Source organism: Physeter macrocephalus, unplaced genomic scaffold (assembly GCF_002837175.3).
Source record: "Physeter macrocephalus isolate SW-GA unplaced genomic scaffold, ASM283717v5 random_727, whole genome shotgun sequence".
Classification (NCBI taxonomy): domain Eukaryota; kingdom Metazoa; phylum Chordata; class Mammalia; order Artiodactyla; family Physeteridae; genus Physeter; species Physeter macrocephalus.
Genome location: NW_021145955.1, coordinates 22379 through 35191, shown reverse-complemented (window position 1 = coordinate 35191; position 12813 = coordinate 22379). Strand labels below are relative to the sequence as shown.

General features: G+C 55.3%; 2 protein-coding genes across 5 annotated transcripts in view; one reads left to right on the top strand and one right to left on the bottom strand.

Moving 5' to 3' along the window:
* Window positions 1–9783, top strand: part of LOC102982019 (dual specificity calcium/calmodulin-dependent 3',5'-cyclic nucleotide phosphodiesterase 1B) — a 15899-nt gene extending 6116 nt beyond the window's left edge. Inside the window, exons 2-15 of one of the 2 annotated variants that reach the window (XM_007125700.4) lie at window positions 276–389; window positions 1285–1467; window positions 1655–1721; window positions 2073–2189; window positions 4450–4590; window positions 5008–5108; window positions 5190–5315; window positions 5433–5534; window positions 6761–6881; window positions 7197–7278; window positions 7598–7706; window positions 8137–8267; window positions 8777–8896; window positions 9362–9783. In XM_007125700.4, coding sequence (XP_007125762.1) covers window positions 276–389; window positions 1285–1467; window positions 1655–1721; window positions 2073–2189; window positions 4450–4590; window positions 5008–5108; window positions 5190–5315; window positions 5433–5534; window positions 6761–6881; window positions 7197–7278; window positions 7598–7706; window positions 8137–8267; window positions 8777–8880 — 1498 coding nt within the window. In that variant the 3' untranslated portion in view covers window positions 8881–8896; window positions 9362–9783. Of the gene's footprint in view, window positions 1–275; window positions 390–1284; window positions 1468–1654; window positions 1722–2072; window positions 2190–4449; window positions 4591–5007; window positions 5109–5189; window positions 5316–5432; window positions 5535–6760; window positions 6882–7196; window positions 7279–7597; window positions 7707–8136; window positions 8268–8776; window positions 8897–9361 lie in introns of those variants that run through there. The other variant, XR_008616757.1, reaches the window with a different exon arrangement.
* Window positions 9784–11728: 1945 nt separating this feature from the next.
* Window positions 11729–12813, bottom strand: part of PPP1R1A (protein phosphatase 1 regulatory inhibitor subunit 1A) — an 8138-nt gene continuing 7053 nt past the window's right edge. For all 3 annotated transcript variants that reach the window (XM_028486076.2, XM_024123096.3, XM_024123095.2), the window contains 2 exons: window positions 12404–12510; window positions 11729–11860 (listed from right to left, as the gene is read on the bottom strand). In XM_028486076.2, the coding sequence (XP_028341877.1) occupies window positions 11855–11860; window positions 12404–12510 (113 nt within the window). In that variant the 3' untranslated portion in view covers window positions 11729–11854. The remainder of the gene's footprint in view (window positions 11861–12403; window positions 12511–12813) is intronic.

Genomic DNA, 12813 nt, shown 5'->3' with positions numbered 1-12813 from the left:
GCGCAGGCTCAGTAGTTGTGGCGCACGGGCTTAGCTACTCCGTGGCATGTGGGATCTTCCCAGACCAGGGATCGAACCTGTGTCCCCTGCATTGGCAAGCAGATTCTTAACCACTGTGCCACTCGGGAAGCCCAGCTGCTGTTATTCTATTAGAAAGACTAATGGGTTATGGAAGACTGAGGCTGTTTCTGTAAAATGCATCCTATTAGAGGTATCCTGTTCTCTTGACAAGGTGGCAGCACCTAAGCAGGTTATCTGTACCCGGGCCCCTACAGGCTGCGCTACATGGTGAAGCAGTTGGAGAATGGGGAGGTAAACATTGAGGAGCTGAAGAAAAACCTGGAGTACACAGCTTCCCTGCTGGAGGCCGTCTACATAAATGAGACGCGGTGAGTGGTGACATGGGGCTGTGGGGAGAAACCCACACACAGAGGAGAAAGATACCAGACAGACACAGTGATTCATGGAGGGCCGGGGAGTCAGACAGAAACCTGACCCGGCCAGAGCAGGGAGGAGGGGCGGGAAGGCAGGTAGATCTATATAGGTAGAAATATCGGCAGAGGTACAGGCGTAGAGTTGCAGAGACAGAGACAAACACAGACATCAAGAAGAGAACACTGTTCCAGAGCTGGAAGGGACCTTAAAGCTCATCTAGTCCTAACCTTCTTCCCAGTGCGGAGGCCTTCCAGACCCGCACGCCCAGGATGGGAGCCACTGGTCACACATGGCTGTGGGGCTTGAAACTTGGCAAGTGTGAATTGAGATGTGTGTGTATGTAAAATACATGCTGGATTTCAAAAGATTTTGAAAAGAGAATGTCAACTATCTCATTAATATTTTTATATTGATTCCACATTGGAATGATAGTACTTTGTGTGTATTAGGTTAAAGAAACGTTATCATTAAAATGGATTTCACCTTTTTTTTTTAACCTTTGAATGTGGCCACTAGACAATTTAAAGTAACTTATACGTGGCTTGCATTTTATTTCTGGAGGACAGTGCTGCTGGTCTGTAGCATCCTCGAAGGGTGGTATCCATTCCACTGTCTGCTTGAATACTTCCAGAGTTGGGGTGCTCACTACCTCGCATAGTGACCTGTTTCATTATTGGAGACATCAGATAGAGAAACAGAAGTAAAAAGACTTAGCAAAAGAAAGGAAAGGGAGGGTCAGAGAAGGGAGAGAGCTGGTGTGAGAGTTTCCAAGGTGTGGCTGGGCCCGGGCCTCTAGGCTGTGGAAGCACCTGCCGTCTTTCCTCTGTGACTCCCCTTCTGGGGCCTCAGGCAAATCTTGGACACGGAGGATGAGCTGCAGGAGCTGCGGTCTGACGCGGTGCCTTCGGAGGTGCGGGACTGGCTGGCCTCCACCTTCACCCAGCAGGCCCGGGCCAAAGGCCGCCGAGCAGAGGAGAAGCCCAAGTTCCGGAGCATCGTGCACGCGGTGCAGGCTGGGATCTTCGTGGAACGGTGAGGCTCACCCACGCCCTGCCTGCTTCTACCCCTAGCTGTGTCCCTCGTTCCCAGACACCCTCGTCTTCCAGGACCCCACTGTACCACCAGCCCCACATGCCCACGGCCTATCCGCACAGCCTCGCCTGATCCAACCCCATTCCCAGACCTCACACCTGGGCTCCTTTTCGTTCTTCTCCCTCAGGATGTTCCGGAGAACGTACACCTCTGTGGGCCCCACCTATTCCACTGCGGTCCTCAACTGTCTCAAGGTGATCCCGGGGGTTTCAGGCAAGAGGAGAAGCTTGCGGGGGAGGTGTGGAACAGTCCTTGGGACTTTCAGACTCTTTACAGGATGATTTTTGCCTTCCCTTTTAACTGTTGTTTCCATATTCCTCAAAACGACTTTTCCCCACTCAAGAGGCACACTCCTGACTTCTTGTCACGCCCATACTGAATGATATCTGGGAAGAAAGAGGCCTATTTACCACTTCTTTGTTTTCCTGCTTCCCAAGCCTCTGTAATCATTGGGAAGTCCTCCTTGAAGTCTACCTGCAGCCCTTGCTGCTGCAGGGGATGTCCCCCTTGGGAGTCTCCCTGCCTAGTTCCTTGTTTCTCCACAGAACCTGGATCTCTGGTGCTTTGATGTCTTTTCCTTGAACCGGGCAGCTGATGACCACGCCCTGAGGACCATTGTTTTTGAGTTGCTGACTCGGCACAGCCTCATCAGCCGCTTTAAGGTTGGGCAGCATCCTATCCCTGCCTCTGGGTAGGATTCTCTACTCCCACCACCCTGTTCTCAAAGAGTCCCAACAAGCAGCAGATTCCATAGGCTCCCTGGCTCAGTCTCACTGTCAGGGAAGTCGCCCCGTGCACACCCCAGTCTAGCCTTTCCTTCACTTGCTGCAGTCCCAGCCTCTGGCGTCATGTATTGCTTTCGAGGGGAGGATTCTAGCCCTGCAACCGTCCAGCCTAGGATTCTGCACTCTCGCCCTTTGCTTGGTCCCCTAACTTGTCCTCTCCAGGCTGGCTGCAAGTTCAGCTCCCTGTTTCAGCCCTCCTGCCCCTGCCCATGGACCCTGGAGGCTTAGAGGCCAGATGCTCTCAGCTGGTGCCCTGCAGGACTAGCGTCTCTCCATTTGTTTCGGTGGCGGGGGTGGGGCTCTCCCTCCCCTCCCCCTCCAGCTCTAGTCTCTGTCCAGAGAATTTTAGGGAGAGGGTCAGCTCTTGGCAAGGCTAGGTAGGGCTGTAGGAGGGGAGGGAGGGTGTGAACTCGGTTTGCTCTTCAGTTTGGCTGGCCAGGAAGTGTACAGGATTAACGTCCTCTTCAGATCCTGTGCCAGGAGGGAGCGTCTTTTAGGAACAGGGGCTGGAAAAAGATCACTTGCACGTGGAAAAACCACACTTGGAAGTGGAGGGTGAGGGGGGCTGAGGAGTCGCCATGGGGATATTTGGTGAGCACTTGGGTGAGGGTGACAATAGGCGTTCGGGTGGAGGAGAACATGTGTGTTCTGAGGGGTTTGGGGGGGGGCGTCAAAGGAGTCCAGCTGGAGGGCCCCTCCCAGAGGGCTCTGGAAGGTCACCCGGCCACCTGTGCCTCCACTTCACTATAACAGACTAATGGTGCGTGAGAGCCTTTCCTTGACCCTTGACTCCTCCCTTTACAACTCCCAAGGGGTTTCCAGAACTTCCCTGAGATGCTCAGCTGAGATTTTCTTCAGTGCCTCCCTGAGCCCTGTTCTTCTGCAGTTGCGTTTTCTTCTTCTTTCCAATCCTGCCCTCTCCAGGACGGAGAACAGCAGGCTCTTATTTTTCCTAAGACTTTTCCCAGCTCATGTTTCTCCAGACTGGTTCTCAGGGCTTACTCCAGACACCAAGTTCTCCTACAGGTGCTTCCTCACCCTGAAGGACTGGTTCCAGGGAACTCCGAGAGTAACTGCATCACGTTGGGTTTGGCCTAGCCCCAGCCCACCTTGCTCCAAGGCAGTTAGAGAGAGAGGAGCCTTCTTGCTCTAGTAGTAGAGACCCCCTTGGAGCCGCCCTTTTCAAGCTCCGCATTCCCTTCCTGGGCACCCAGCTCCTCCCATGCTCCTCCCCTTCCCTTCCCTTCCTCCAGGGACACCATGGCAACGCAAAAGCAAGGGCGGTTGTCGTGGAAACAGTCCTTTAAAATTCCCTGAATTTGGGGCACAGCCCTCCAGGGGTTGGGGCGGGGGATGTTAGGGTCTGACTGACTAGTGGCACATCCTCTGTTGTCTCGTCACTACTGCGCATCTCTACAGAAGCTTCCTCAAGTCCTGAACCCCGCTCTCCTTGTAGCCTCAGAGATCTAGGGACAGGTACAGACACCAGCCCGGCCCTCTGGGAACCTTGGGCCTTTGAAGGAAGCAAACGTACCCCGGGGCATATGCAGAGGCCGAGACAGGATTGAGACAGGATTGAATAGCCCGCAGCCCGACAGAGCTCTGGCTCCTGGTGCTTGGGTGTGTGTGTGTGGTGGTCGAAGGGTGGGGAAAGGCTTCTCAGAGGAGGGGGTGATCCACATCTGGCTAGAGGGGCCTCTCTGGGTCATCTTATTCTTTCATTTGCTTCTGAGCCCCTCTCCATGGTATTGGCTTGGGGATGGGGTGAAGTGGTTGGAAGGTAGGAGGGAAACTTTCTTTCCTCTTCTTAAAAATCTCCAGGGAAATAAGTATAGCTACTCTCTAGAGAACACTTACTGAGTGCCTTGTGCTTATCTCGTTAAATTCAAGGTAGGTGGTATTATCTTCAGTCTGCAGTTAAGCATCTGAGGCACAGGAAGGCACGTGTCTTGCGCAAGGTCACACAGCCAGCAGGTGGTAGAGCCAGGATGTGAACCCAGGTTCACCCGACTGCAGAGCCAGCGCTCTCCTATGCCCTGTTGCCTTCCAAAGAAAGGGCCTCGCTGACCTCCGTCTTCGGCCGCCTGCCATTCCCTCACATCCTCCACAAATCTCGATTTCCTCTGTCCTACTGCAGATTCCCACTGTGTTTTTGATGAGTTTCCTGGATGCCTTGGAGACAGGCTATGGGAAGTACAAGAACCCTTACCATAACCAGATCCATGCAGCTGACGTTACCCAGACGGTCCATTGCTTCTTGCTCCGCACAGGGATGGTGGTAGGTGCCCTGGAAATCACTCTTCTGTGACACAGGGTCTTATGGCTGCAGAACCGGGGAGTCTAGACTTTACTCCCGTTTCCTTTTTTTTTTTCTGTCTTTGGTTCCTCTCCTTTGGCATCCCAAAGTCTTTAGAGATTCCGATTGGGCTTTACTCACTCTAGAGTGTTCCTGGGTGGAGCGTAACTTCATGGGCAGCGCTGGGGCTGTGTGCCGGGATGTGATGGGAATGTTGCGGGTTGGGATGGAGGAATGTCTTTGGCCATTCCGGCAGCTGAGAAACGTGGCTGCGTTAGCCCAAGAGCTGGCCTCGAAGAATGGAAGGGCTGGGCTGAGCAGTCCTGCCTGTGTGTGGAGGTCTTTGGGCAGCGGCCGGCAGGGGGTCCGCCCCCCTCATCGTCTGTCTCTTTCTCCCAGCACTTCCTGTCAGAGATCGAGGTCCTGGCCATCATCTTTGCTGCAGCCATCCACGACTATGAGCACACCGGCACTACCAACAGCTTCCACATCCAGACCAAGTGAGGGGTGGGGACGTGGCAGGGGCAGGAGGGGCCAAGTGGGGGTGCAGAGGGCCGGACACGGCGACTTGGGCTTTGCAGGTCAGAATGCGCCATCCTGTACAATGATCGCTCAGTGCTGGAGAATCACCACATCAGCTCTGTTTTCCGAATGATGCAGGACGACGAGATGAACATTTTCATCAACCTCACCAGGGATGAGTTTGTGTGAGCAGAAGCCAGGAGTGGGCATCCCTAGGGAGCCCCTCACCCCAACCCTCTTTTCCCACCTCCCGGAACTCCTGCCTAGCAGTGCTGATCAATACTTGGGTTCTGTCCTTTCAGAGAGCTGCGGGCCCTGGTCATCGAGATGGTGTTGGCCACAGACATGTCCTGCCATTTCCAGCAATTGAAGTCCATGAAGACGGCCTTGCAGCAGCTGGAAAGGTGAGATACGGTGGGGTGTGGCTGGGCATAGGCCAGAGTGAGGGGTGTGTGAATTGGGGTGGGGGGCGCATCCGCACGGGTAAAGGGTGTGACAAGTCTTTACCTGGATATAGAAACTCTCCTGGCTCCAGGTATCTGAGTGTATCTCGTGTATGTGATGTGTACAGCCCAGGCAGCCGGTCTACTGGAGAGCGCTTGGGCTGGGGGTCTGAGATGGGCATTCTCAGGGCAGCTTCAGGTCAGGCTTACTCTGGAATGTGATGGAAAAGCACTCAACCCTTTGGACTCATTTCTGTATCTGTGAAATGTGAAAATGTAATGCTTCCCTCCACAATAGCTTGCCACCAGTTCCTACTCTAATAGGGCTATTGGGAGAGTCATGTGAGGTTAAAAAAAAAAAAAAAAAGCACAGAAGAAATGCCATAATTACATCTAATGTTTCTTAAAAGTGGGTGGGAGTATATAAATGTAAGGGAGAACAGCCTGTGTTTGTGTGTCCTGAAGGTGTGTGTTAAAAAGTGTATGGTGGGGCTTCCCTGGTGGTGCAGTGGTTGGGAGTCCGCCTGCCGACGCAGGGGACACGGGTTCGTGCCCCGGTCCGGGAGGATCCCACGTGCCGCGGAGCGGCTGGGCCCGTGAGCCATGGCCGCTGGGCCTGCGCGTCCGGAGCCTGTGCTCCGCAACGGAGAGGCCACAGCAGTGGGAGGCCCGCATACCGCAAAAAAAAAAAAAAAAAAAAAAAAAGTGTATGGTGTCTGTGTGTGGGAGAGTGTGCAGTGTCCGAGCGTGTCATTGTTGGGAAATAATAATAATAATAATTATAGATTACATCTACCGAGCACTTATTAGGTGCCAGACACTCTTCTAAATACTTATATGCTGTATGTCATTTAATTCTCAGAACAGCTCTATGTGGCAGATTCTGTTATTATTTCCACTTAGGATGGAGGAGAATGAAATATGTAAATTTTAAGTAACCTGCTCTTCGTCACACAGCTGGTGTGTGATAAGTATAGTGGGGATTCGAACCCAGGCCCTTTGATTCTGAGAGCCTGGGCTGCTTCCTATACATATGTAAATGTGTGTGTGTGTGTGTGTGTGTGTCTAGCCTCACAGGGTGTTTGAAGTTTGATCTGAGAGAGGGTGTGTGATGGGAAGTTAGGAATGGTCCAGGCTTCCTTTTCCTAAAAGATCAGTCTCCCTCCCCTTGCCATCTGCCGCAACAGGATTGATAAGCCCAAGGCCCTGTCTCTACTGCTCCATGCTGCTGACATCAGCCACCCAACCAAGCAGTGGTCGGTTCACAGCCGCTGGACCAAGGCCCTCATGGAGGAATTCTTCCGCCAGGTACGAGGCCTCTTTGCCTGCCCCCTCCCCCCCGCCCATGGGGCCTTCGCTCCCCTTTGTTCTCCAAGTTCCCTGTTCCTACCCCAGCTCCTCATTCAGTGGCCTGCAGCTGCCACCCTGATCCCAAACCCATGGGATATAATGTCATCTCCGAAGAGCTCAACAGTAATTGCTGGCAGTGGCATTTGCATGCCACTCATTTCCAGGTCAAAGGCACAGAGTTCCCTCTTCTCCCCCCGCAGCCCCTTCTACCCCCAGCTGCACCTCAATCTGGTAGACTGAGGTGCTTCCCCCCCGCCCCGTCTGCTCCCCCAGGGTGACAAAGAGGCAGAGCTGGGCCTGCCCTTTTCTCCGCTCTGTGACCGCACTTCCACTCTCGTGGCACAGTCCCAGATTGGTGAGTGTCCCTTCCCGCAGGGAGGAGAGAGTTGCGAAGGCTAAAGGATGCTGGCTGGGCCGGGTCAAGACCTCTCCAAGTCCACATCCTTCAAAGCCATTCTTCCCACAGCGGCAAGCCCGCTGTGCTAGAGCATGGGGTCCTGGGGTGGAGTTCTCTGGGGTGGCAAAGACATCATCACAAAGGCTGCCCCCACCGGGAACCTTTCAGCCCCAGGTGACCCTGTTTAACGTGCAGCCGGGGGCACAGCTGTGCCGGTCATATCCTCTGCCCAGGCCCCCAGGTCAGATGGCTCCATTGCGTTACCCCTGCACCGCAGGTTTCATTGACTTCATCGTGGAACCCACGTTCTCTGTGCTGACTGATGTGGCCGAGAAGAGTGTCCAGCCCATGGGGGAGGAAGACTCCAAGTCTAAAACCCAGCCCAGGTGAGGGTGGCCGCAGCAGCCGGGGGCCCCCAGAGAGCACTGACTCCCAGGGAGGAGGTACAGGTATGGCGGGCGTGGAGAAGCAGGCGACTCCAAAAGTGGGAGCCCCTCTACTGCGAGTCACACACAGGGGCGGAAGGATGGGAGGCAGGGAGTGTGGTCTGCACCTCTGTTCCCTCCACCGTATTTATATCTCTCCCATGAGCTCTGTCTTTATTGCCTTTCTGCTAATCTGCTTTTATTTTCCTTCTAGTAGGAGGGAAGGTGTGGAGAGGGATGGGGACTGCAGGTACCTAGCAGAGGGAAAAGAGGAGAAGGCTGAGGCTCCCTGAGCCTACTGGTCTTCTACCCCCTCTACCCCGAGGGCTGTGAAGATGGCCCTGGGGTGGGCAGGGCCTGACCTCTGCAATGTTGGGGGTCTGGCTTTTAGCTTCCAGTGGCGCCAGCCTTCTCTGGATGTGGAAGTGGGAGACCCCAACCCCGACGTGGTCAGCTTCCGCTCTACCTGGACCAAATACATTCAGGAGAACAAGCAGAAATGGAAGGGACGGGCGGCAAGTGGTGGGTCCATTGGGAGGGTGAGGCCTTGCGGGGAGGATGGCTGATGCAGCAGTAGCGGGTCCCTTTTCCTTAAGCCTGTCAAGCAACCCTTTGTCTGACTCCTTCCCTGAGTTGGGAAGGGAACCGGCTAGGCTGCAGTAAGATCACAGGAACGACTGACTGGCTGACTGGCCTGGACTGTTCTAGAATGCGGACTTGAGAGAGGATAGGGACAGCCACATGCCACGACCCGAGGGACCCCATACACATTGCAGTCTGTCAGTGGTGCCCTGTGGATGTGCTAACCTGGTGGCCCTGGCTGGGACATCTCTTCCTTAACGTGCGAGTTGCGGGCTGTGCATTTTAGCAAGGTTGGAGAGGCTCTCCCCAGGTGGGCAATGGGTTGAACATAGCTCAGCTTGAAGGAAGGGGGATGTGTGAGAATCCCTTGCTTGTCTCCACATATTCCTTGGGTTTGGGGGAAACATACTGCTTGGTCTGGTCCCAGCTTCCTTCATGCCCCTTTGCAGGCGTCACCAACCAGATGTCCATTGACGAGCTGTCCCCCTGTGAGGAAGAGGCCCCAGCCTCCCCTGCCGAAGATGATCGCAACCAGAACGGGAATCTGGACTAGCCTGGGGCCGGCCCAGGTGAGCCTGTCGCGGTGGGCGGGGAGGGGCTTAAGGCTCTGCAGGGAGTTGGGCCAGCGGGGTGTCCCACAGGCCTCTTTGAAGGGTCATCTCTGGGGTTCAGTGGATGCAAGGCGGTCCTTCCCTCTTTCCCAGCGGGGATATGGAGGAAGTGAACACACAGACCCGAGCCGGGGCCTGAGTGGAGAGCAGAGTCCTCCCACCTGCAGGAAGAGAGGAGTGGGGCTGAGCAGCTCCTTTGTGAGGGCTTGGGGAGAGGCAGCAGCCAGGGCCCAAGGCTCCGGGAGGTCAGCTGGGCGTGACTTTCGATCCAGCCCCGCTCGCGCCCTGGCTGAGCTCCTTCTGCAGGGCATTTTTTGCTCAACCGTAAGCGGGACTGAGTGGGGATCCAGTGGGACCCGAGGAAGGTAAGTCAGGCTGCAGACGAAGTAGATCAGAGCACCGAGGTGTCTCCTCTTGCCCCAGGTCTTCACCGAGTCCGAAGTGATTGATGTCATCAGCACCATCCATCGGGACTGGCTCCCCCATCTGCTCCAAGGGAGCATGGACGTCGAGGAACAGACAACCCACCCGAAGGACAGATGCCAGAGATTGCGGGATTGGGGAAAGGGCCTGTCCCCACCCGACACCCACTGGGGCGCACTTTAATCTCCCGGCGGCAAGACTGGGGAACTTCAGGCCCCCAGCGGTCACTGTGTCCACCCTCCCTGCCTCTGGACTCTCCCTATGGCCAGATGATCGGCTGGAGGGAGCTTCCTGGAGGCTTCCCAGGGCCTGGGGGGCAGGGTTGGAGATGCCAGCCCCCTGGGTCCTCCCCCATCCTTTTTGCCTCCAAGTTTCTAAGCAATACATTTTGGGGGTTTCCTCAGCCCCCACCCCAGATCTTAGCTGGCAGGTCTGGGTCCCCCTTTTCCTCCCCTGGGAAGGGCTGGAATAGGATAGGAAGCTGGGGGTTTTCAGAGCCCTATGTGAGGGTAGGGGAGTGGGCTCCTTCAGGGCATGGTACCTTTCTAGGGCCTGGGAATGGGGGGCATCCTCTTTACCCCAGACCTGCACTGCTTCAGTCTCATCCCCAGCCCAGACCCTGCAATCTTCCCTCTCTCCCATTCTGAAATGGTGACTGGGGGAAGAGGAGCCATTGCCACCAGGGGGCTGAGAGGAGGCCTTTCCTGGGGTCCCCAAGGACTCGGGACCGGTCTAGGCCCCTGGGGCTCGTCACCTGCCCTGGCTGAGTCCTGAACCCTTTGCCTCCTTCCTCTCCCCTGGGGCTGGGAGGCTCCCATCCGACCAATGTCTGTAAAGTGCTTTGAAGTCTCCCCAGCAAAGCACCTTCGGGATACATCCTACGATCACAGGCGGGGAGAGCTGGGTTGGGGTCAAGGGCGCATGGGGAGGGTGAGGTGTAACCCAGTAATCCTGTGTTGCTGACAGAGAGGGTCACTCCCCCTCCTAGCCCCGGCCCCAGAGGCCCCTCTCCAGGACAAGTGGGGAGTGGCGGGTAGAAGGCAGATGGGCAGGGGCTCAGGGCTGCTGCTCTCGTGTCCTCTGGAGAGAGCCCAGCCAGGCCCCTGCCCCTTCCCCTCCTCAGGCTCCTCTCACCCCGCTTTGTCCCAGGAAGGGCCCAAGTCCAGGTGACGGCCCTCCTCCTTTCTTGTACCAACCTTGCATTTGTACAGTGGGCCCTGTTCCTGTGAAGTCATATCCATGGTTTCTTAGACCTGCCACCTGCCACTTGTCCCTCCTACCCCACTCTGAGTGGGGCAGAGACGCATGAGACTCACCCCCGCCCTTGGTCTCCCAGAATCCTGCTATAGCCAGAGATCAATAAAGAAGGGAGACCTGGCCTGGCTGTGTGTGTTGTTTGCCGGGTGAAAGTGCACTGGGCATCTTCACGTGCACTGTCTCTTCAAGCTGATGAAACCCTGGTGCGGTGTTCATCCTGTTATATATGGAGGCCCAGAGAGGTGAGGTCTTGCCTGAGGTGCACAGCAAGGGTGGCAGAAGGGGACCTTACACTTCTGAAGTTCTTTTTTCTCTCCATCACACTACTTCTTCAGTAAAGAGGGGTGAATCTCCCCTCCCCTCCTCTCTCCACTGCCTGGAAAAATCAAAAGCAGTAGACAGGAGAGGCCTGGCTACGGGGTCTGAGGAAGGTTCTTCACTTCTGCTCAGCTTTCGTCGTTTACCCTGGCCCCTTGGTGTCTTGGACAAGGGGGAGAGGTGACCTTTCCAGTTCCTAGCAAGGGCCTCTTCGTGAATAGCCACTGTGTCCTCAATCTAGCTTGGCTAACAGGTTGGAATCTGGGTGGTGCTCTCCGCACAGCTGGAGAGGGAACACATCCTGAAGCTTGGGAATCACTGAGGCTTGGAGGGCAGGCAGGGAGGCATCCACGCAACGCCCCGCCTCTTTCCCATGGGCCAAGTGCTAGGGTGCAGTTCCCGGCTTTGTCCAGCAGATGGCGCCCACAGCAGCGTCACAGCCAGCCGGGCCTTAGCGCGCCAAGGCTTCAGGGCAGCCCTGCCAGGTGGTTGTAGGGCAGCCCTGCCAGGTGGTTGTATCTTTTCATCAATATGAAGAGAGCCTGGGGCCATCCTTCCTTCTTGGTACCCCGGAAGTCAGTCCTCCTACCTATCTGACCCTCAGCTCTCTTCCCCCAGCAAGTCAGGGCAAGGCTGGGGAAAAACTCCTCCCTTCTCAAGGCTCCTGCCCAGCTTCCTTATTTCCTCCTTTCTGGAGGCAGCTGGGCAAGAGGGAGAGGGGCTATAGAGAGGGCAGGACAAGACGGGAGGGAGAAAAGATTCTCCAAGTTGGGAAAGAAGGAAAATACCAAGGACTTAACACTAAATTTATCACTTTTAAAAACAAGAGATTTTCCCCAAAAGTGAAGAAATAAGAAACAAATACAGTGTCCGTGCATTCCCAACTGCAGTCTTGATTCCAAGATACCTCCTTCACTCTCAGACCTGTTGCGAGGGAAGCGGGTAGAAAGAGAAAGTGAGAGGCCTGAGGTCCTATTGTCCCCTCCCCTGCTGGTGTGCCCAGCCATCCCGTTAGGCATCTAACTTCTAATGTCTGACACCAGTCCCTGGCCCCGTGTCCAGTCTACACAGGGGAGGGGAGACTGTAAAATCAGAGCTCACAGGGTTATTTCATCAGTGTCTGCATTCCAGGCAGGACCACTGCTCACCAGCCTGGACAGGTGAGGATCTCCCTTTCGGTCCCAAATGCCCTTTATCAGAAAATCCATGGTCTACTTCCATCGCCCATTCCAGGAGCCAGAAATCCTCAGACAGAGTCTAACCTCAATCCCTCCTGCTGCACTTTCATCCCATTTCTCTTTGTTCGTCCTTCCGGGGAGATGCAAATCCTCTGGCCACAGAGGACAGCTTTTCAGTGACTGAAGCTGGTCCTTTGTCCCCCTTTTCCTTGACTCCAGATCTTAGCCCTCACCCTCTCCACACAGCCTGCTCTCCTGCAGACTGGACAGCCCAGCCCTGGGGTCTTACCGAACTGGCTCCCTGGGAATCCAATGGTGGTCTATGGGTTGAGGGTTCCTCTGTGCTGGGTTTCTCACTGCCCCTCTCCTGAGTGTTAGGAATGGATTCTGCAGGCTCTGAGGAGGGAGAACAGGTGGTGGGAGGGACAGGTAGTATTCACGAGGGCTTGGAGAGAGGGAGCTGCTTCTGTTCACCCTAGCCCATACTTCAGTGACCCCTGAGAGGAGCCCAAGACCAAGCGGAAGGCAACGGGGCAAGACCAACAGGGTTTCCTCTGGTCACAATGACTACTTTGGTTCACTATTTTTTAAAAATCTGCAATCGGAAATCGAAAAAAAAAAACCCTCTAAAAAAAAAGCTTAGGGCTTCCCTGGTGGCGCAGTGGTTGAGAGTCCGCCTGCCGATGCAGGGGATACGGG